The 23,092-nt window shown below is 36.1% G+C and overlaps 2 protein-coding genes across 4 annotated transcripts; both read left to right on the plus strand.

Moving 5' to 3' along the window:
• Positions 1-3,046: 3,046 nt before the first annotated feature.
• On the plus strand, positions 3,047-7,707 carry gpa33b (glycoprotein A33 (transmembrane), paralog b). 2 transcript variants are annotated; one of them, XM_053496997.1, is made up of 7 exons: positions 3,047-3,187; positions 3,858-4,027; positions 4,175-4,391; positions 4,603-4,767; positions 6,517-6,633; positions 6,739-6,862; positions 6,983-7,707. In XM_053496997.1, the coding sequence occupies exons 1-7, from the start codon at positions 3,136-3,138 to the stop codon at positions 7,608-7,610; spliced, it is 1,473 nt and encodes a 490-aa protein (XP_053352972.1). In that variant the 5' UTR covers positions 3,047-3,135; the 3' UTR covers positions 7,611-7,707. The 2 variants fall into 2 exon arrangements, with proteins under 2 accessions (XP_053352972.1, XP_053352973.1); XM_053496998.1 differs by having other exon boundaries at positions 4,636-4,767.
• Positions 7,708-9,597: 1,890 nt separating this feature from the next.
• Positions 9,598-22,686, plus strand: ildr2 (immunoglobulin-like domain containing receptor 2). 2 transcript variants are annotated; one of them, XM_053496668.1, is made up of 9 exons: positions 9,598-9,733; positions 11,445-11,774; positions 12,663-12,782; positions 17,720-17,776; positions 18,407-18,553; positions 18,669-18,827; positions 20,630-20,828; positions 20,915-21,554; positions 22,093-22,686. In XM_053496668.1, the coding sequence occupies exons 1-9, from the start codon at positions 9,688-9,690 to the stop codon at positions 22,126-22,128; spliced, it is 1,734 nt and encodes a 577-aa protein (XP_053352643.1). In that variant the 5' UTR covers positions 9,598-9,687; the 3' UTR covers positions 22,129-22,686. The 2 variants fall into 2 exon arrangements, with proteins under 2 accessions (XP_053352643.1, XP_053352644.1); XM_053496669.1 differs by lacking the exon at positions 17,720-17,776.
• The last annotated feature ends 406 nt before the right edge of the window (positions 22,687-23,092 follow it).

The raw sequence follows: 23,092 nt of genomic DNA on the forward strand, positions 1-23,092 counted from the left end.
TGTAGATAGATACTTTATTGATCCTGAAGGAAATTTACGGATAGTAAGAAGGAAACGAGGATAGTAACACAATGGGCATGTATTCAAAATTGAATTCATCGAATCTTGTAAAGCGTACAGTTTAAAGAATAAGAAAAAAGTACACATGTGGGAAATTACCCATGCTTTAACATACTGTGAACGACATCTTTTCATATAGTACAAATCAAGCCATCTGACCCAGAATCCCAATCACATTCCCAGGCTCAATGAAGAGGTATTAAAGAGGATTTCCTGAGTCTGTCAGTAGAGCTGCTCTGTGATAGAAGTCTGCCACTGAATATGTGTAAGTGTGTGTAGTGTCCCATGATGGACTGGCATCTCAACCAGCATGTATTTCTACCTCACACCCAGGGCTCCCAGGATAGCGTCCAGTTTCACCACCACCCTGAGAATGAAGCTGTTAATGAAAGTAAGAAAGTGTTACATTTTGCTGTCTAATCACAGCCATAAAACTTCTTTGTTTACAGACATAATGAGGTTTTTTTTTTTTTTTTTTTTTTTTTTTTAAATTAGGCAGCACAGTGGCAGAGTGGTTAGCAATGTGGCCTTGCACCTCCAGGGTCTAGGGTTCAATTCCCACCTCGGATCTTTGTGATGCAGTTTGCATGTTCTCCCTGTGCTTGGCGGGTTTCCTCCAGGTACATTGGTTAGACCCACAGCCCAAAGACATGCAGATTAGTTTACCTGGTGTTCCAAAATTGCTCATAGTGTGTGCGCCCGTCCAGGGTGTACCGTGCCTTGTGCCTTAAAAACCTTTGGATAGGCTTCAGGTGCCCTCAACCTTACACAGGATAACCGTTTCACACAATGGTGGATGGAAGATTTGCATTAAACCTGTTAAAGTAAATTAGGCAAAAAATGTAATAAGTTGTTGATAGTACTGGCTTGTGCTTATTTACCAAAGTAACATCAACGGATAATTAAAATCAGTCCAACCACTGACTACTGGTCAATGTACCAAACATTATATGGCTTCTTAAGTAATGTAACACCATTTAAACGTAAATTTTAATATTTCAATTTAAAATGCATATCTTAATAGTCTATTTGGAGTATACTAAATATATGCTATAATGACCACTTTTATATTCTACTATTTTCTTGACTGGTTTGGAGGTAAAGGTCGCAAACTATATTGATGACATACATTGTACACCGTTAGTATGTATTTTTCAGCAGGAAACATAATATACAAAAATTATTTAATATACTTCGTTAGACTTAAACACCACAGATATTAATTGAAAGCTAAAGTCAAATGGCTAATTAATGATACAGCACATGCATCTTCCAATGTAAAAAATGGCACATTTGATGGTACCAACACAGTCACAGGTTAATATATTTGAAAGTTTATCATACTCTGGATCATATTATTTTGGGAAACATAATAACATGATATAGACATAATAGGGAAAAAATAATTGAGAACTGGATGTTATTACTTTGCAGCAACAAAAAAAGCAAGGTTTATAACCTGCTTAAATGTATTTATTTGAGTAATGACTTGGCCTTCTGAAACTTATTTCAGTTAAATGTTAAATAAAATCGCCGATCATTTTTTAAATTGAAACAGTTTTCTTAGTAGATATAAATTTTTGTGTTATTATTATTGTTGTTGTTGTTTTTTAATAAGGCCGTGGGATCTTGGTGACATTAAAGCTATACTGCCATCTGCTGGTCGGAAATAGACATGGCACAGTTTACAGCGTCTTTCATGAAACCACGGCAGGGGGCCAATGTAAGTATTCTGGATCGCCACTTTCTGGGAAATATATGAAAACCAATAAACAAACAAACTATATATATTGTCAGATGATATGGGTCATTCTAGAATCGCGGGTACATTTCAAATAGAAAAAGAAGACAAAAAATTGAATTTTCTTTTTATGTTAAACTTTTTTATTTTCATAGAACACACTTCAAATTTAATATTTTCAATATTTGCTGATCTTAAACTTGTAAGATTTTTAGAAATTATTCTAAAAAATCAAAGTACGAACAGAAAAATCTGTCAACTCTGTTACAGAGTTGACAATAATAGAGTTGACATTTTGTGCTTTAGCTCAAGATGCTAACCTCAAACCAGATACCACATGGCATGTCTAAAACAGAAATTTATGTATTTTCATTATATTATTGTTTTTAAAAAAGTGAATGAGAGATTCATATATCACAATGAGAGAAATATCACAATAACAGATTTGACAAATAATTATTCTACTATTGGTGTATCCTACACATTTTGTACAAATTAATGAGAGAGGAATAATGACATTCCTCAGTGCCTTTCAGATTTTCCCGCCAGAGGAAGTGACATCACTTAGAGCAAGTCACATGCTTTTTTTTTATAAGTGCTTTAAAGATTGTTGTGCCTTTTTATAACAGAGTTAACAGAGTTGACCAGAACGTAGGGACAGACACAAAATGTATTTTTTAATTACTAAAATTACAAATAATACAGAAAATAGATGTTTTATGCAACTGTTTACATAAATTAGTAGAGTAAACACACAAAAAAGATTAAAATTGGACATAATTATTTCATGATAATTGAAGCTGAATGTATGATTCAGGTGGCATAGACAGTCAAAAATAGGTATAGAGTGAGTCTTTAATTTAATATTTTCATGACAAAATGTTCCTAAATACACATATAAACATTATTTTTAGTGATAGCTTGATATAATTTGTGTAATTTTTCAAAACTCTTTCAATAAATTTTTTGTTTTTGAAAAATAATAAAAGGTTTATATATATATACGTTTTTAGACACTTATTACAGGCTGATTGCTTGGTACCCTGCAGATTCAGCTTTAAAGCAATTGTGTATTTATACATGCGTATACTGTAACTCAGTAATATCTACATCCATATGTGAGTGGTGAGCTAGGACAGTAGGTTCACTGAAAGTCCAAAGGGTGAACAAGGTGTGGTTAGTGTGCAGATGTAGCAGTTAAATTAGTGCACATGTTGACCTAGCAGTCATAAGGAAGTGTGCAGTCACCAACCCAGTATCTGTGCTGTTAATTACCTAAAAAGTAAAATTAAATTAAAATTTTTAATTCTTTTCAATTGGAATAATTAAGTAAAATGTACACATGGAAAGTGAATTTTTCTGGAACTGGCATACTACTGATGTCAGGTAATCTTTTTGTATTTAACTTATGATGACTGAATATTCTTGAATATCCTTGTGAATATCCTTATCCTAAAATACAGAAATTATACAACTGACTATATTATTATAATCTATAGTTTGGGTCTAAAATTTTTTTGCAGTAAAGAACTATATATAATAACTTTACGAACTTCATGTTTATATTGCAGTGCGATAAATTATGTGTATATAATGTAAAATACATATACAGTGCATGGCTACAATTACCTGTGACGATAGACTATATAGAGTCTGTACATATTACAAAACTGATATTGGATTCAAACTGTGCTGCAAACCCTTAGCAGAAAAAGCATTTTGTAGGTATAATGGTACTTAATGTATGCCTCCCATATATTGTAATGCTACACCTGTAGTTGTGTGTTGTGCTTGTATGGGCGTATTATAGTTGTTGGTACAGTATTTTTAAGCTCTGTAAAAAAGCATGAATCATGTTTTTGTTTGTTTTGTGGATTTTGTGTTTCTTTAGGTTTCTGTTAAGAAAATAAAATGCAGAATATTAATGTACTGTGTAAACAACACTATTGTGTTGGTAGATAATTTGCATTTTTTATAAACATATTTTCTGAAGTCTTCTCTAGTTTCTGAAGATGAATGATTGAGTGACGTGATGTGTTGTTTATGTTTTGTGTAGTGATTTCTACTGCTCTTGGATTGATAGTTAGTATTCCACAGTCCAACTATGAAGTTGCCCGAGGTGATGAAGTGATCATAACATGCACTTTTCAGCCCCAAAATCCTAAAAACCGACTCATTATCATCTCATGGACTGGTGATCCTGATGGGTCATTTGATGATGAAGGGGTATAAAACATTCTCATAAGCTGTACAAAACCATGAACAAGATTGCATAAATGATTGAAAAAAATTGCTTTACTGTTCACAATACTTCCCTTACCAGATAAGTATACAGAGTGAACTCAGTGATTTTCACCTTTCCTTCTAATACAGATTACTTTTGGGACTTTCTATTCCAATGATAACCATGTAGATATCAGTGAAATGTATGAAGGAAAAGCCCTGATTGAGAGTGATATGAATAAAAAAGAGTCAAAACTAATACTGAAGCAAGTCACTTTGCGAGAAAGCAGACGCATCAGATGTTTTGTTCAGATTCCTGGTGATACGGTGGGACAAACGTCAGGTTTAACATCGCTTATAGTCCTGGGTAAGAAACTGTTTATTACATCTGTAGTCAGCATAATAATTGCTTTTGGAGTATTTTTTGAATAATTAAGCTTGTGCGAATATGAATATGAGAGCATAATTAAGAGCTTAAATATAACATAATGTTTACAGTGCAATAGTTATAAAGAGGGTGTGATCTAATTTAACCTCTTTTGTATTGGGTTTCTGTACTATGTGTTTCTGCTTGACAGTCGCGCCGTCAAATCCTATCTGTAAAATTAAAGGTGTTGCAGAGTATGGACAAAACATCAACCTGACCTGTGTCTCTGAAGAGGGCTCCCCAGCTCCCACCTACCAGTGGCAGAACTATGATGTCAAAAATGTCTTAAGACCACTTCCACCCAAAGCCACTGCCAGTATGTCTGTGATACATATTTATTTTAAGAATGTAATGAGAGAAATATTTATTTCAGCTTTCCGTGTGGGTGAGAGGCTTACATACACTCAGTTTGTATTTAGTAATATTTCCTTTTAATTGTCCTCCACAAGCTTCTTACAATAAGGACAATTTTTGCTCGAATGTTTTTCTCATTCCTGCTGACTAATTTTATATTGGATTGAGGTTAGGGTCACTGCAATAACTCAACTTAAGTGTCCTTAAGCCATTTTGCCACAACTTTGGAAGTATGCTTAGGGTCATTGTCCATGTGGAAAAGCCATTTGTGACCATGCTTTAACTTTCTTGCAGATGTCTTGATATGTTGCTTTTATATATCCACATAATCTCCCTTCTTTATGATGCCATCTATTTTGTGAAGTGCACCAGTCCCTCTTGGAGCAAAGCACCCCATAATATTATGCCACCATCCCTCATGTCTAACGGTTGGGGTGGTGTTCTCCCCATGTTTTCCCCTTTAGACAACAATGGTCATTATGGCCAAACAGTCCAATTTTTGTTTCATCAGACCAGGGGACACAGTAAGATCTTTGTCCACTCAAAGTAAAATCTCCAGTGTTGATGTAACACTTTCAGTGTCTATTTGAGTCGAACTGAACTCATATAAACACTGTGGGATTTTAATTCAACACTCTACGTGTTAATTCAACAATGGGGAATTTGCTAAGCATATCTGCAAACCATTGTTCGTCTTTTTATAGTGCTTTTTTTTCTTACAGTGGCTTCTTCCTTACCGAAATTCTTTTAGGTTAAATCTCTCATTTTCATTTTACCGTGGATATAGATACTTTTATAACTGTTTCCTCCAGTGGATTTACAAGGTTGTTGATCAGGAATTGATTTGTACTTTTTGTACATATTAAAATTTGTTTGATTATCCATCACTGATTGATGATAAATTTGTCACATTTAAATGTGACAAATATGCAAAAAAAAAAATTCTGGATAATACGTTCACCGCACTGTACTTAATTTTTACACTAATTTGTAAATTTTATTATTTTTTTTAACATAATCAAGACCCAAATAACACCATGCACATGACACATTGTGATGAGTTGCTTTTCTTCAGGTGAGACTCTGGCTTAACTTAAGAATAATGGATAGCTCCAACTACCAATCTGTTTGGCCACAAAACCTGCAGGCCCCTGTTAGACAGCTAAAAATTAAGAAAAAATGTTGCCTTCTAGCATGACAACAACACAAGGCACAAATCCAAGTCAACAAAGGAATGGTTTTAGAAAAAAATAATAAATGTTTTGGAATGTCCCCGTTTTTTTATTTTTTTATTAGAGTGGAAAAAGCAAAAGAAAATAAAACCCTTTGTGGAACAACTTCAAGATGCCTATACACAGGAAATTCCCTTGCAATTTGATAGACCTGTAATATTTTTTCCAAAGAAGTGTAGAATAAATTCGCCAAATATGTGGTATATACAGTGGTATATTACAATCAAAAGGCATGCTAACCAAGTACAGACTATGCATGGACACCTGATGATCACACTCATAAGTGGGTTTTAAACACTTATGGTAAAGTGTCCACATACTTTTGGCCATATATTGCATTAGTTTAGCGGACGTTTCCCCCCCCCACCTTTAATTAAATATAGATTGCCATTTTAACAGGGATGTGTGTGCTTTTTTTTATTTCCACTGTACATGTATAAGATTGTGACATAATTTAATTTCTTCTAATTCATTACCAGAGGATGGACTGCTTTCTTTGTTTAATGTGTCCGTGGACACATCAGGTTACTACATTTGCACATCGACTAATCAGATTCGCTCTGCAAAGTGCAACCTCACACTGGCAGTTATGCCACGTGAGTTTTCCCTTTTTCCTTTACTGTAACTGTAGCATAAAGAAAAGATTTTTATTTCACTTTTTATCGTTGTCACCTGTGTTAATGTTTACCTTTAATTTGCAGCTACAATGAACATGGGAGCTACTGTAGGAATTATTGGAGGCTGTGTTGCTGGAATTGCAGTGCTTGTACTAATAATTTACTGCTGCTGTAGAGACAAGGAGAAGCCCGAGGAATTTGCCATGGAGTAAGATAACCTTCATAAAAATTCAGATGTTTGTGAGAATATAATGTTTAATGTTCCCAATATTTTACTTTAAACAGTTTGCTTTTAACAGGAATGAAATTGTGTGCTCTTTTCACTTAGACATCCAGTTATAGACTATCTTGACATCCCAAATAAAGAGAAACAAGAAGATGGTGATGTTAGAAAGATTAGTATTGACCAGAGAGAGAGGTATGAGACGGCTGAAAAGGACAGTGATCGTAATTCCAATCGGAAGCTTGACTATGATGATCGACAAGAGGATGAACATCCTGACAGGTTTGATGATCGCAGGGACATTAGCAGTGGTGGCCGTAACGCAAATCGCAGAGAACGTTTTGATGAACGCACATATCATTATAATGACCCTCAGAAACACTATGATGATCGCAGAGGTCAATACAGTGATTTCAGAGATCAAGATGATGATCGGCAAAATCGCTCTGATGGCAGAAGGGATGGTTTTGGTGATCAGCAGGATCGCTACACCGATCGTGGAGAGCGTTATGATAATCGAGAAGATTACTTTGATGATAGGAGAGGTTACTATCCCCAGAATCGCTATAATGGTGACAGATATTATTCTGATGACCGCAGAGAAGATTATGATGATCGCCAGGGTCGCTATGAACACCACAGACACCGCTATGGTGATCGCCAGGATCACAATAATGACCAGAGAGATCGTTATGGGCGCTATGATCGAAACGCCGATCGCCTTGATCAATAGGAAGATCTTCAGGTTTATGACTGGAAAAATATATGTATAGACCTATAATGAGTAATTGTAAGCATGATACCTGAAGCTCATTCACTTTGCATAAAAGTGTTTAGACCTATACCTTTTATATGTATGATTTTTTGAGGTAACTCTTTTTTATTTAGTTATTACAAATATTTTTTTTGTCATGTATTCATTAAGATGTGATCCTTTGATATGTATTTTCAAACAAATGTCACAGTTGTACTCAAAGGAGGCACAATATAAAGGTTTTGATTCCACTAATTACAAGTACTGCCAAGCCATACGACAAGTCACTGGAAGAAATTGTTGGCTCACCTTTAGTTTTAATTACCGCCACATTCCCTGCATTCTTTGCATTGTTTGACAACCTTATGCAATGTTACAACATTTATTTCCAACCAGAGTTACATTTATTTATTGGCCGAAAGTTTGTATTGATGACTGGAAAGTCAAACAGCTCCATAAAGTCTTCTCCAGCACCTCCCAATGATTTTCAATGGGGTTGGAACTCCATCCCCTGAGCCCCAGACTATACACTGCATTTTCTCCCCATTGTTTCTCATTCATGAACTTAATGAATGTCTTCAAACAGAAAGAAGTTCAGCAAAATAATAATATCTAATGGTCCTCATATGAGCCATAGGAATCTTGGGCTTGCTGTCCTGGAATATGCCTATGCATCAGCTAGAAATAAAAAAAAAATCATTGCTATAATAACCTGGTCTTAATTTTATTGCCATATAACATTGCTGTGCCTATATCTAACAAACTGATGTTTATAAGATATAGACTCCGGATCATAACACTGCCTTCAGAGGCTTTTAAAGTGGGTACTATGCATGATGGTTGCATCACTTCATGTGCTTACCTTCTTACCCTCATGCATCCATCACTCTGGAAAAGGGTCAATCTGGACACTTTGGACCACATGATCCTTTTCTGTTGATTCAGAGTCTAATCTTTTATAATCCCTAAAAAATCTAACATGAAGTTTTCTTAGTCCCAATCCTTATTACATTGTGCATATGGAAAAACTTTTATTCTTGAACATATGTGTGATTTCTCCTCTTTTTTTTTTTTTTTTTTTTTTTTACAATGCAGCTTCACCAAGCTTTTAAGTCATCTCTGATCATGATTGTTGTTGTTTTTTTTTTTTTTTTGGCCACGTTTCTTCTGAAGTTGAGCTTCAGTACTATACTTCCAAGTTTTAATAATGCATCAGCCGGTTCTTAACCCAATTCCAGTCTATTTAGACTCCTCAGTTGTTTTCTTTACTTAATGCAGACTGATAATTTGATGCTTCTGGAACACATTAACATCTTTCCATGACCATGAGATATGTCTTCTCAAACAGTAGTTTAAGAAATAAGAAGGTTCTTAATGTATCAGAGTTAGAACTGTTGACAACTGAAACATATTAGTCACTGCAGTAATTATCTAATCAAAGTTTTAAGTTTTTGTTTATTCCAATTAAAATTAATTTGTGTATAGCCTACTGATTGTTCTAGAACTAATTTGAGCATAGCACGTTTTTACAGCAACAGTTATGTTGTAGTTATTAATGCTAATGCCTTGGGTTATAAGAGATGGTGTAGGATTGCTTGTTAAATAATTTTTATATATAAAAAATACATGTTTCGTATAAATAATTTGAACGCATCATCATAATGAAACTTTTGATTATTATTATTATAATAACTTTTTTTTTTTTTTGTCCTTGTTGGATGCGCCAATTTTTGGAAGATGGGTAGTGTACATAACGTAATGCCAGTTTTTGTTTTCATAACGACTCTCATTTTCATTGTTTTAATCCAATAAAGTGCATTATATTTAAAACTATTCATTCTAGCATATTTTATTTGCTATATTGTTGAACTTTTGACACATTAATAATTCTAAGTTCCAAAGGTATCCCCCCTGTTAAAAGTGGTACATTCCACTCTCTTCTCGCTCGCGTTCATGTTAATCCATCAGCCTCGCGGACACGAGCATGGCCCGAGCAACGGTCCACGGAAATAAGAAGATCTGATACATATACATTAATCAGTTTTTATACTCGACAATGAGAATTATATCGAGTCATTGGATCCCCATCGTACTTATTTTACGTAAGTCTTTCAAACTATTATTTGCAGGAGAAGGTGTAAAACTTGAGGCAACAGGTTGAGCACACAGTTCAGCATTTGAATGTGATTTTGTTTGAGTTAAAGTTTCTAAAAGCCATTTACAGCTCGCGCGTGTGTGTGTGTGTGTGTGTGTGTGTAAGTTCACATTGACTGCAGGAGGCAAGAATATAGTGCACTAATAAAGATTTATTAAAAAAAAAAAGCAGTGATGCATAAGTTTCTGGTACTTTTCAAACAACACAGTTTGCCCTTGGCGGATTATTATCATTTTTTTTTTGCACATTTCAAAACCAGTCTCTCCTAAACTGACCCAGAAGTCAGGGTGCTTTAGTGAAGAATGGTGGGAGGCTGCAGGAATGAGACTACATTACACCAGATCTGTCTTAAAGATGACAAATGCATGTTTCTGTTTCATGTGTCTTTTGTTAAACATAATATTCCATTGCTTTCGTCAGGATGAAAAATCCCATGGCTACTACTCTGACCCACTTCAATTTACTTTGACCAATTTATTTCATATTCATTGTTATTATTTTTTTTTAATCGAATAGAAAGCTTACATAAAAAGGATATTGGTTTACTGTCTCCATGTCATATTACATTTTTATTGATCTTTTTGACTACCCCACTGTTTATCTTGTACTAAAATATAATTTCTTGTAACTGTTGTATTTAAATCTCTTTTATTTAATTGGGCATTCATTTTTGACTGGGCTAGTGAGTTTATCTTATTGGTGGGTTTAAACACCCCCATGTTCCCGTTGTACTGGGGCTTATCTGGTGGGGGTGCTCCGTAATGATGGACAATGAATCTGGCTGACAACAAAAGGAGAGAGACAGAGAGACGTTTTTTACTGCCCTGGCTAGGAGCCTCATAGAATGAAAGTTTCATCACTGCTCAGCTTTAGTCTGATGATGTCCACATGGGGTTTTGACCCGGTATTAAAAGGCTTCAAATGAAAACTGAAACAGATTTGTTTTAAACAAGCTGTAATTTTTCAGCATATGAAGTAATGCAGAGAGCGAGTGCAGAGTCGGGCTGTTATTTCCTCTTGTTTAGGAATGTTTAGATCGCAAAAGCACCATCAAAGACAGACGAAACACAGACCGTGACCTCTCTGTAACTTAACAAACCCCCTGCCTCAGTCACACCCCTACACACAGACACATGGGGTCAGGAATTTTTCTTAATCACGCAGCCTGAGAAAAAAGACACACACCCATCAAGACACACTGAGACACACACACCCATCAAGCAGATCCTCCTTCTTATGAGTCAGTCCAGTTTGCTTTTTTTGGTAATCTCCCACATAGCTAGATGACTAGGTCCAGATGTTTTTAGGTATTTTCAGGTTATCACTTTTCTTTTCTTTCTTTTTTTTTGTCTGTCGGATTTTGTAGCTGAGAGAAGCTAAAATGAAGACAGATTCTATGTTCATGTCTTTATTTTAGTTAATATTTTTCAATGAAAAATTACTTATTGGAAGTGTTAAAGGTGGTACAAGATTTATCATATTATAAACTGAATCTGCAATACTTATACTAAAGACTAAATATATCGAAGTTAGACTCAGCCTTGCTGTGGTTATGGTTAATTCAACATTGTAAACTTTCTTTTCCCATTAGGTTGAATTACATTAAATTCAAGGTTAATGTATTGAATTATTTGATCCTTCCTCTTTATTTTTTCCAGGGTTGACTTGTGACTGTGTTCATGTGACGGTAGAGGATGAGAAGAAGTTTGCCATGCTGTTTTCCTCTGTGGTGCTGCAATGCCACTACAACACCCACTCTTCCAAACCACCTGTGGTTCAGTGGTGGTATAAGTCTTACTGTACAGACCAAACCAGAGAGTCATTCACCTTCTCGGAGACTTTGGGAGTTCGTGGCTCTAAACCGGGGACCAGAAGTCACTTGGACTGCTCCGATAAAAGTCGTACTGTACAAATCGTAGCTTCCAAGCAAGGAGACTCCTTAAACCTGGCAAAGCAGTATAAAGGCAGAGATATCTCCATTATTAACAGTAATGTATCATAATCTTGATATTTGGATAATATTTGTAGCAATTAACATTTAACCTACGACTAGCCATGCATGATGCGGGTTAAAGATGAAGGTATAGTACCCAGGTAGAGGTCTAATGTGGAGAAGCATACAACAGCTATTCTGTCTCTGCCCCACACACCCTTAGCATATAGCTAGTAGGGTAATACTAAATTTGATGACTTGAAGGGAGGGAGCTTCCCTGGTCAATGATTAATCAGTGAAATCGTCAGGATTGTGTCAGATGGCTGATGAAAAGGGAACCAACCAGCTTGATGTATTTTGATTTAATTTCAAAAGAGTTCTTAAAATCTAAGATTTTTGATAGAATTGTATACCACTGGGTGAGATGTGATGTTTTCGTTTAATCAAATTCAGTCATGTACTAGTTTCATTATACATATAATCTGTGTGCGTAATCAGCCTTTTGTGCGTAATCAGCCTTTGCAGGAAACACTGGGAATTGTGTTCCTACTTTTCCTGTTCTCTAAATAGGGCACCGTTTTGTTTTCTGGAATACACAATGGTTGGGGGCTGGCCTTAATGAGCAATACTCCAGCTCTCCTTTTCCCCAGAGACACCCCCCACATCTCACTCTTTATCAAAAACAAACAAGCCCCCTTGCCCTTACTAAACAAAGCATTCTTATCCCCTTTACCTAGCAGCAAAGCACTGGATTGCACATTGTATATATTGTGCATATATCATGAATTACACTTTTATTGTTTTTGTGTTTTTTTTTTGACAGTTTAAAACCATAAAGTCTGATTATTGTTGCATCATAATTTTTAAATAAATATCTTAAATTGTGTATGATTGTTGCATCAGGATGGTAATGAATGTTTTACCATCAACTTCTGTTGTTTAGAAGCAGACCTGCGTATTGGAGAGCTACAGTGGGGTGACAGTGGTGTCTATGTCTGTAAGGTGGCCAGTAGTGATGATCTCGAGGGCAGAAATGAAGGCCAGGTGGAGCTGCTGGTGCTGGGTGAGTTACATCCTCCACAACACAAACTAGAACGGCGAATGCACATTTAAAATGAAGTTTGGTGTCATTGCTGTTAAATTCTCAATTCTGATTGGTCTAATATGCATAGGCGTTTTAGAATTGGTTTTCTAATAAACCATTTTTCAATTCACTTCATAATTCTATTTAAATTACTTGTTTTTCAGATGTTCCAAATGTACTGTAACTATAAATGGAGAACATGTGCTGGTTCTTTGATAAATAGAATAATTGTTATTGTTGGCATTTTACTGTTGTGTCAGAAAAACACCGCAAGATGGGCTTTATTAAAAATGTATCAAATTTGGGGTAATAAAAGGCATTGCATTACTCCACTGAAGCCTGAGTGTGTTTTGAGAGGTGTTTGTTGATTGTAACATAGGGGGCTTGTTACGATCAACACCCAAGTTGCCCAACAGAAAAGCATTTATCCTTTCTCCCAAGGAAGCCGAGGGAGCAAAACTGACTTTGTTGTCTGTGTGTGAAGAATAGCATGCTCTCTATCCCCTGTTAATTAAAGTAGTGCAAGCCAGTTGTGGCCATATTTGAGCTCATGTATGCAGACAGCACTTCTATATGTGAGTATCTGTTTATTACATGTCTCAGATGAGGCACCCTCCAAGGTTAGGAGCTGTATTATAGCTATTATAGAGGTGCAAACTGGTGACTGATGATGCAAATTGGCAACTAATCAAAATAATCATTATGAATATAGTGTTTTAGTAAGAAACCGGTATGTTTAAGTGGTTTGTCGCGATGAAAAATTGCAGGTCATGATAAGAAATTAGTGATTCTGACCTAAGTGAGTAACGTAACAGCTATCATGATGACCAAATCTTTGGGATCAAAGCATTCCTTAGTCTCCAGGTCTAAATGTAAAATGGTTGTGGTTAATATTTTACAGTTTTTCGCTCTGTGCATGAACTGTGACCCTTCAGGAAACTGTCAAATATTTTTGTAATAATTTTGTTAGCAGCAACATACTAGTTAACATACTAGCAATATAGTAGTTATTTGCACCAGTTAAATTGATAAATGCAAAAATTTCACCATTATAATTATAACTTTGTTATACATACAGTTGTTTAAATCACATTGGGACCTAATTGTTGCTACTTATTAAAGCTTGATATGATTTTTATGCATTTAGCATACATTTGTTGGTTTCTTTCCGAACTTTACAAAACATTACTAAATGGCATATTGTGTTAAGGCATAGCTTGTAAGCAGAGTGTCACTTGTATATTTTAGTGGTGTGTGTTTGTTGTGTCTGGATGAGTGTTCAATGAAAACTGCTTGCTTACTCCAAGGTTTGAGTTCTCCAAGTCCTCTTACAGGGGCTTCCATGGTAACGGCTGAATGGCGCATGCCTCTCGACGGGGATCTGTTGCTTAATAAGAGGCTCTTTGTTCATTTCTCTCCTCTAAGGTCAGTCGCATATAAAATACAGGTCCATGTGCAAAAAAAAAATAAAAATAAATAAATAAACTGCAGGAATCGCTTGATTGTTTGGCAGCGTGACTGCAGCAGTTTTATTTTATTTTGCTAAACAAAGAAAAGTCCAAACTTCATTTGTCAGACATAGTTTATTGGCAGCCTTTATAATCCACTCTTAACCCGATGCGTTTTTTTCTTAAATGCCAAATATATCACAACCTCTTGTTTACTGTCAAAGGAAAAAAGTGATAATGGAGAAACAGTTACAACATAACCACTAGAAAGATCAGAGGCCTATGTAGACTCTGGGGAATGCAGTGAGTCATTTGTGGGCACTGAGTAAACAGATTGTAATGGGTTTTGGAAGGGAAGGGTAGATTAAAACATGTATCCAAAGAGCCCATTTACTGAGTCATGGTTCTCAGAGACTTGTCCGTGAAGGGAACCCAGTGGATCCTGATGATTTAGTGTGGTTCCAACTTGCAGCCCACTATTATGAAACATATTACATTTGTTACTGCATTCTTAGTTATTAAACCTCTTAATAGTCACATAAGTTGAAAAGCTGTATTCCACACCTCAATAACTCGGGACTAATAATAAGGACTAGGCCAAATAACAAATAGTTCTTTTACATAAATAAAAGATTATATGGCCTCAATCTTCTTCTTTCGGCTGCTCCTGTTAGGGGTCGCCAATGTGGACGGTTTGTCTCCATTTATGGCCTCAATTAATAGGTTAATCATTAATGTACACATTTAAATCATTATGTAAATAGATGGATTGTTTTTCACAGTTATTTTTAACTGAATGTACCTGACTTTATAAACATTAGTGCACCCCTGGGTTAAAAGACTAGTCTGAAATAAAGTAATTTGCAAAGTGGCTCTCTGAGGATTTAACTTTGGACTTGACACTCCCTCATTCTTATCTGTGCTGTTTATTGAGCGCTTACTATGGCTAATGTCCTACTCATTGTCTCTTTCGGTTTTCAATTCTTTTCAGTTTTGTCTCTCTTGCTTGTCTTTGGCTTTCAAATTTCTCATCTATCTGTGATTTATGAAGGTGCAGTGTAAGAGTAAGCCTAGTGCCGGAGTGCTCCATTAATGTTTCGTAGTGCTGCCAGCTCGGCACACTAAGTCCAACGGACTGAAATCTCTTCCCCAGAAAGACTGATTATGCACTGCTCATGCTCAGAGAGCCTGTGATTACGCAAGCTAGTGCATCATTTAAAACATACGAGTACAATATATTTGAAATGTGTAATGAAATGCATGTCAGTTATGTATATTTTGTTGATAATTTCTCCTGTGACTTTTTGAAGTTTATTTTAAACTGAGCTCGAGCAGTTTGATTAGTTTCAGGGAATAGACTTGAAAGACTCGTTTAGTCCTTGGTTGAAATTGGACTAAATATCTATATATGTAACACTAGGTTCATAGGTTTGAAGGTTGACCATGGCTAGGTGGGGACAGTGATTTTGGACGCCTCCTGTCTGCAAACAAAGCCCACACTGTTACTGTGGCGATGATGTACCACTGACCTCTTTTTTGCTAGATAGCTGATGAGTCAGAGTAGTTAATAATCTGTACAGTATGCTATGAATGTGCTGCTACTGGTTCTTGTTCTCACCTTCTTGGTTTATTTATTCTAAAGAAATAGGTTGGTTGTTAAGTAAAAAGAATTGTTTTGTGTTCAACTAAGTTTTAATTGCATCGCACTTTTTAACAGTAGATATCGTCACAAAGCAGCTTTTTAGAAATAAAGATGCACAGTACTGTGCAAAAGGTTTTGAGCCACTGCTCATTCCTTCATATTAAATGTAATTTAATTTAATGTAATTATGTATATTCAGTAAATTAGAACAAAGGTTTTACCGTGACAGGCTGCAAAGTGCAGAAAGATACAATAAAAAAATTCTTATTTATGTAACAACCTACGCAGCAACCTCATTTCCCCTTTGTCTGTTCCAACCACTCAGCATTCAGCATCATTAGTATACTAATCACCGGCTTGATCATCTGTCATTATCTGTACTTGTTTCTCAATGGTTCATGTCTTTAAGTAGGATGCTTTTTTATGCTTGAATGATTTATAGGTAACTGTGTGACCTAATAAATAAAAAAAACATAAAACTAATAACTAATAAAAAAAATCTGAAACATGTCAGGTACAGGGACTGGTCAGAAAATGAGAGCCAACAAAGTCAGGACGCTCAGAGAAATATTCTTTAAAACTAAATTACACAAGAAATTGTAATAAATAAAATTATAATAAAGTCTGGCTCTTTGAAGCAAAATATGAGGAAATTATTCGTGGTTTAAGACTTGTACACAGTACTGTAGATCTAGTTTCTTACTGAGTTTTTTTTTTTTTTGTCTAAATTGGCAAAGAAGAAAATTCTTAGACATAAGAAAGAGTATATCCGGGTCAAGGTTGCAGTAGATAGAGAGCACAGAGTAGTACCCCCTTATGCAATTGTGATACATTGGATGGCGGACTCTAAGCCATTGCAGAGCAATTCACACACTGAGAAATTCATGTTTTTCACACAATGTTTTACGTTGTCCCTTTGACCTTTCTAAAGAAGTTCCATTCATTTTATACTGTATATACACCAGTAGTTCTACGTATACTCCTTGGAATCATTATGAAGTTATATCTTTTGTATATATAACCATGTCAGCATTGAATTTGATTTTTCTGTGTTTGGTGTTTATGTATATCATTATGTAAGTTGTATTTCCTGTGTGCTTACTTCTAACACTAGTTAATTATAAACACTTTAGATAGTTAGAACACTTATAGTAAGAAAGGTTAGAGATCATTAAATTTTTTTGTATGCACATAAGGAGGCAGTACTCACCCTGGAAAATGTAAACATTTTGGTATCATAGAAATTATTTATTGTATACTAACATAAAAATTTAATTAGCAGATTTCTAACATACTTGGCATGTGCATGTGATGTTTCCCTGCATTCATTCACGCATGTGCTGTTTGAACTGTAATGTGGCAGTAATATTGCACCCTGCTATAATTAGCCACCTTGCCAGAGAGGACCCTTATCACAAGACTCCATTATACACATAAACTTCTAGAATGGCATCATAAGACATATTGTGTTCATCTGACTGTCTTGCACTGCTTAAATACATATTAAACACCATAAACAAACCTTATACATTTTCTCTTTATTCCTATTTGCAACCATTTGATTTCTCTTTATACACTTGTGATTACAATCACATACTGTACAGCTTTTCCACACTTGTATTAACAAATCTTGCATCTATTTGGCTATAAACACTTAAATTACTAAAATAACCAATTTCGGCATGTCTATTGATTATCAGAAATCTCAGATTTTTTAACCCTTTCTTTAATCCTGTGGCTTGTATGTATCTTAGCCATATCTTAGTCTTGGCCAAGACTTTCTACCCTGCAGCTACTGCTCACCTGTCTTCATCTCATCTCTGCAGGTAAGACAGGTGACCCGAATGACATCCTGCCTGAGTTTGAGCTCGAGATTATCCCAGGTAGGGTGGCTTTTGTTGCTGTCTGTTGCTGTCTGGCCTACGTTTCTGCATTAAAACTCTCCTCCCTGTCCTCTCTGTCAATCGTTGTGTTGGAATATGGTATTTAACTTAACCCAATCTACTTTCTAGCTTTTCGATTAACCTTACATTAGATTTCATACTCAGGCGTCCTGCAATGAACTATCCTTAATCTGACTGATTTTATTTCTCATCTGACTGTCTTGAACCAAAGTCAAAGCATTTCACATTACATTTATGTTAGTCACTTGCAAAAAAACAAATTTTCAACAGGATGGAATTTGTGCTGAGGTCTAAAGGTTTTGCTCATGCCCAAAGGAAGTACATCATTAGCAAAAAACAGAGACTGACCTTAGAGATAAGGAGCTACACACATAATCTGAATCATCTGTATTAGTTTTCTTTATAAACAATTTTTTTTTTTTTTTTTTAGTTTTCTCTTTAGCGCTTATACACTGTGTGTAGAAAACTTGTTTATATTCTTATAGGGTGATATGCTTAATGTGAGTCTGAGTCACAGGTTACTATGTTGGAACATCATAGAAATAATATAGCAATATTGTCTGATGAGATGTTCACATGATTCCCTGTCTCTTTCTTTCTCTGTTACAGAGTGGGTATTTGTGGCATCTGTAGCCTTAGGTAGCATTCTGCTTTTGTTATTGCTTGGAGTATGCTGGTGTCAGTGCTGTCCCCACTCCTGCTGCTGTTATGTACGTTGCTGTTGCTGCCCCGATACATGCTGTTGTCCGAAGCACTGTGAGTATCTAACGCAGACCCGACCCAACACACCCACACATCTCTATTCATTCATTTACCGTATTCTAATGCTGTAATTTTTTATACTCAGGATTATCTAATCTATTTTTTTCAGTATATGAAGCAGGTAAAAAAGCTAAAAATGGACAACCTCCTCAGATTGCAATATATCCACCATACTATGGTATTCCCATGGTTCCTCAAGCAGCACCTACTTTGTCTGAGCCCAAGGTGCTTGCAGTGCCCCCCTCTGTGGAGAACAATACAACTAGAGGTCAGTGAATTTCTACATTTTCAGCTTTCAGCTTTTTTGTTTTAATACTATTAAGGACAAGGTTGGTATAAAGCATTAAATGCATTAAAATTTTTATATTGTGGAAAAATTATAAATTTCTTTTTTTATTTTAAAATTGAAAAACAATATGCACTCTTAATACTTGTTGCCAGGGCTCCGAATTACAGCATCAGTACGTCTTTGCATTCAGGTGATCAACCTGTGGCACCCCTGAGGTGTTACTGAGGACCTTGCTACTAAGGAATTGCTTGAGTAGCAGTCTTCAGCTTGTGTCTATTGTTGGGTTGCTTGTTTCACATCTCCCTCTTGACAGTACCCCTTAGATTCTCTATGAGCACAAAAATATCATAGTCAGCAAGGCAGTTAGTGGTAGTTTTGGCACTGTGGGTAGGGTCAAAGTCCAGCTGGAAAAGGAAACCGGCAACAAAATCTCCGTAAACCTTGTCAGCAGCGAACACATGGAGTGCACTGAAATCTCCTGGTAGACGGCTGTGTTGGCTTTTGACTTAAACAAACGCAGTGGACTAATACCAGCAGATGACTTGGTACCCCAAATCACCAAAGAATGACTGTGGACACCTCAAAATACTCGGGGAACTGCGGATCTCAACTCTTCCTACTGACTCTGGGAACTTAAGTTCCAAGTAAAATGCAAAATTTTTACTAGATAAGAAGACTTTTTTTTTTTTTTTTTTAATCAGTGAGCAACTTTATTTTTCTCCTTAGCCCAAGTAAGACGACTCTGACGTTTTTTTCTGGTTCAGGAAGGGCTTTATACTAGTACTGCAACAGTTGTAGCCCATTTTCTGAAGACAGTTCTCATAAGGCTGTGCTCATCCCTCTTGCTTGGGCATTGTTTTCTTTCATACCTTTCCCTTCCATGAACTTTCCATGAATGTGCTTCGATGCAGCACTCTCCGTAATGACCTCCTGGGACTTACTCTCTTGTGGAGCATGTTGACGATCGTCTTCTCTACATTTGTCTTCCCAATGCGTGTACTGAACTTGATTGTGGGATACACAGTATTTATATAGTAAATAGTAATTAACTTAAATTTTGGAGATCTACAAAAATTAAAATTTTTTAGTCTACAGGAGAAAAATTTATGATAAACATTGAACACATGTGTATTGGCTCAATTACATTGATAAAAGTGAAAAAAAAATCCTGAAAGCTACTTCATGTAGACAAGATTATTTGTGTAAAATATTTTGTACACTTTGAACAGCCATTTATAAAAAAAAACATGCCATGAGCAAACAAAGCTGAAGAGGAAAGGACATGAAATGGAAATGTAAATTCTTACAAAGAAAAGAAAGCAGCAAGAATGTGTGCGTGTCCTCAGTGTGTGGTTACTATTGTATCCAGCCCAGTCAGGTTCAGAACGCAATGAACATTTTGTACTACATAGAGAGGGATCTGTCAAATTTCCATAAATGGACAGATCACTGATTTAAGCCTGTATGCAGTCAGTGTGTTTTGTAACCACTTTGCATGTTTGTGTGTGAAACAGTGTGAGTAAGAAAGGTTATCATTGAAACTTTTTTCCATACATCTACTGTACATTACTGTACATGACCTCGAGTGATCTCCCATTCATTCTTAACCCAGTTACCAATTTAGCACATTATCGCAAATATTGATTTGTGGTTCAGCTCTGTTTTTTTTTTACTGCTACTAGTTTACTACCAGGTAGTTTAAGCAGAATTTCTGTTGCAGCTTGTGAATTGCATACAACAGTTTTTGATGTGTCCTTATAATAATTATATGTTGTCAACAGCTGGCAGTGTATCAGAGCTAAGCTCCTTGCATGATGGCGATGTGGATTTTAGGCAGACCTATAGGCAAGTGCCAAAGAAAGTACTGCCACCAATCAGTGATCTCAGCAATGATCCACAGATCCAAACAGTTTCCACGGCTCACAGACTCCGGCCTACGCAATATCAAAGAAATCGTAATGAAGAACAACCTGATAGCCGGTATAATTTCAATGTTTGTTATGGCCTAAAGTTTATTTTAAAGTTTCGAGTTCTGGTTACTAATTCTAGTGAGCATTTTTATGCAGGTGGAACTGCCGCTCCGAGCACCTACCCAGGAAAGCCTTTGACAGCAGAGGACGCTCGGGATCTTTGGATGAACTAGAGGAGTTTGCAATGAACTACAGACATCGAGATAGACGAAGGGGTGACTTCTATGATCTCCGTGACCCTGAGCAAGATTTTGACCTGGAACATTCCTACAGGACACGGGGTTTTCGGGATGATGATGATGATGATGATGCCAACTGGCGGCGCCATAGCCCCCCTTTGTCACCACAAAGGAGACATTACACCAGCAGCGAACAGTATGCTACTCGAAGAAAGTCATACAATGATGCCTACTTATCCTCTGTGCTAGAGCGCAAGGCAAGAGGGCAGGGTGAATGTGGTGGACGGCGTGATGATGACAGTGACACGCCATCAAAGGGCTCCAAAAAGAGCAGCGACTGTAACTATAGCAGGCCACCAAGCAACCGACCAGAGGAGGATGAATCTTTGCCTCCATACTGTGAGGTAGTTCGCTGTCGAACTGAGGAACCCATGGAACAAGAGCGCTGTCGTACCACGGAGTCAGCCTTAAGGCCATTCTCTTACACTCGCCCTAATCAAAACATGTCCCACACTCTTCAGGAACTCAGAGAGGACAAGAACAGACCCAGAAAACTGGTGAGTTTTCTGTAGGGATATTTGCTATGAGCAGGCGAAAATGCGACAAAGACGGCACATCAATTAAGGTGCATTTAACTGCAAAAAATTAACTCAAACCACAGATGTAAATAAATATTTGACACCTTTAGCATTCATTTATTGTCTATTCAAAATATGATCCATAGAGTCCTTAGAGTAATTAAAAGTCCAGATATTTACAAATAGAAACAGAAACAGGATGTGTCACACTGACTGCATTCGCAGATATGTGCTTTGCCTAGGAAAAGATATAATTGTTCAAATTTGTTTACAAGATATGATTTATATGGAGATTTGTTTTTTTAATTGCATTGTTAGTATTAGATGTTTAGCTTTAAAGGTCCCTTGGTTTTATACTTTAAACAGATGTTACACTGTGCATCAGTAAAAGGGCTTAGTCCTTAAGCTTGTGCTTGTTATCTTCTGCCGTGCCTCATAATAATTAAGTTAACTTAGTTAATAGTTAAGTTAATTTATTTATGGGGTCTTTAATGTGTAGCTCTTGGTGTTTTAACAGACCACTCATCTAAGCAGAGACTCCCTTGTTGTCTGAAGTCCTTGAGTGTCCGCGGTGCCGATCACACTGGACTCACATCGTACTATTGGCATGCATCTACAGGGACATGCACATGACAACATGACTAAATATTTTGTACATAACAGTAATGACTGACACTGGATCTTGGTATTAGCCATGAAAAAAACATGTGTGCATTATCAATGTGTATGTGTTTACAAAAATGCATGTCTTTCACTCATGCATGTCTTTTCACAATGCGTGAAGCTTTCATGTCACTCATATTTTTTGGATTTATCAGTCCATCTAACAAATGGACAGTGAATCTTTTCCCAACTGCACAGAAGCTTGTAGACTGATAAGACCTCATAAAACTTTTTAAATACTTTCAAAAGCCTTGATATTAAGATAAGATAAACCTTTATTAGTCCCACAAGTGGGAAATTTGTTAAGTACTGTATTTGTGTACCTTTTTATTATTGTTGTTATTGCTATATATGTTTGCACTACAGATTAAGTTCACATTTTAGTGTTAAAAATTTCTTCTACATGGAAAGCATGAATTATTTTTTTTTATAAACCATTGAGTATTTCACTTTTTTTTATTAAAATCTCTTGTCATGTAAACACTGTCTCCTTAATGTTGTGCTGTTTGTTTAATTATGATAGATGATAACTTGTGTTCATGAGAAATTATAAATGCTTTTTATCTTTTATCAATTTAAAACACTAAACACACACTGCTCGTGTGCACACGCCTCATTAATAAGAAAGACGTCAGGATAATTGATATGTAATGGTACTCAGTGTGTAGCAATTCACTGCTTGTATTTGCACAGTACAGTAGAAATGACTCAGAAAGGAAGTTGGTCATGTATTCAGCAATGCTTACTCAAAGCCAAGCAGGATGCTAGACAGGACCTGCAAAGGAAAGGATGCTTCTTTTTCAGGAAATGAAATGACAATAGCAGGAAGCTGTATGAAATTGGTGCTCACAGGT

The sequence above is a fragment of the Clarias gariepinus genome, chromosome 5 (genome assembly GCF_024256425.1).
Source record: "Clarias gariepinus isolate MV-2021 ecotype Netherlands chromosome 5, CGAR_prim_01v2, whole genome shotgun sequence".
Lineage (NCBI taxonomy): Eukaryota > Metazoa > Chordata > Actinopteri > Siluriformes > Clariidae > Clarias > Clarias gariepinus.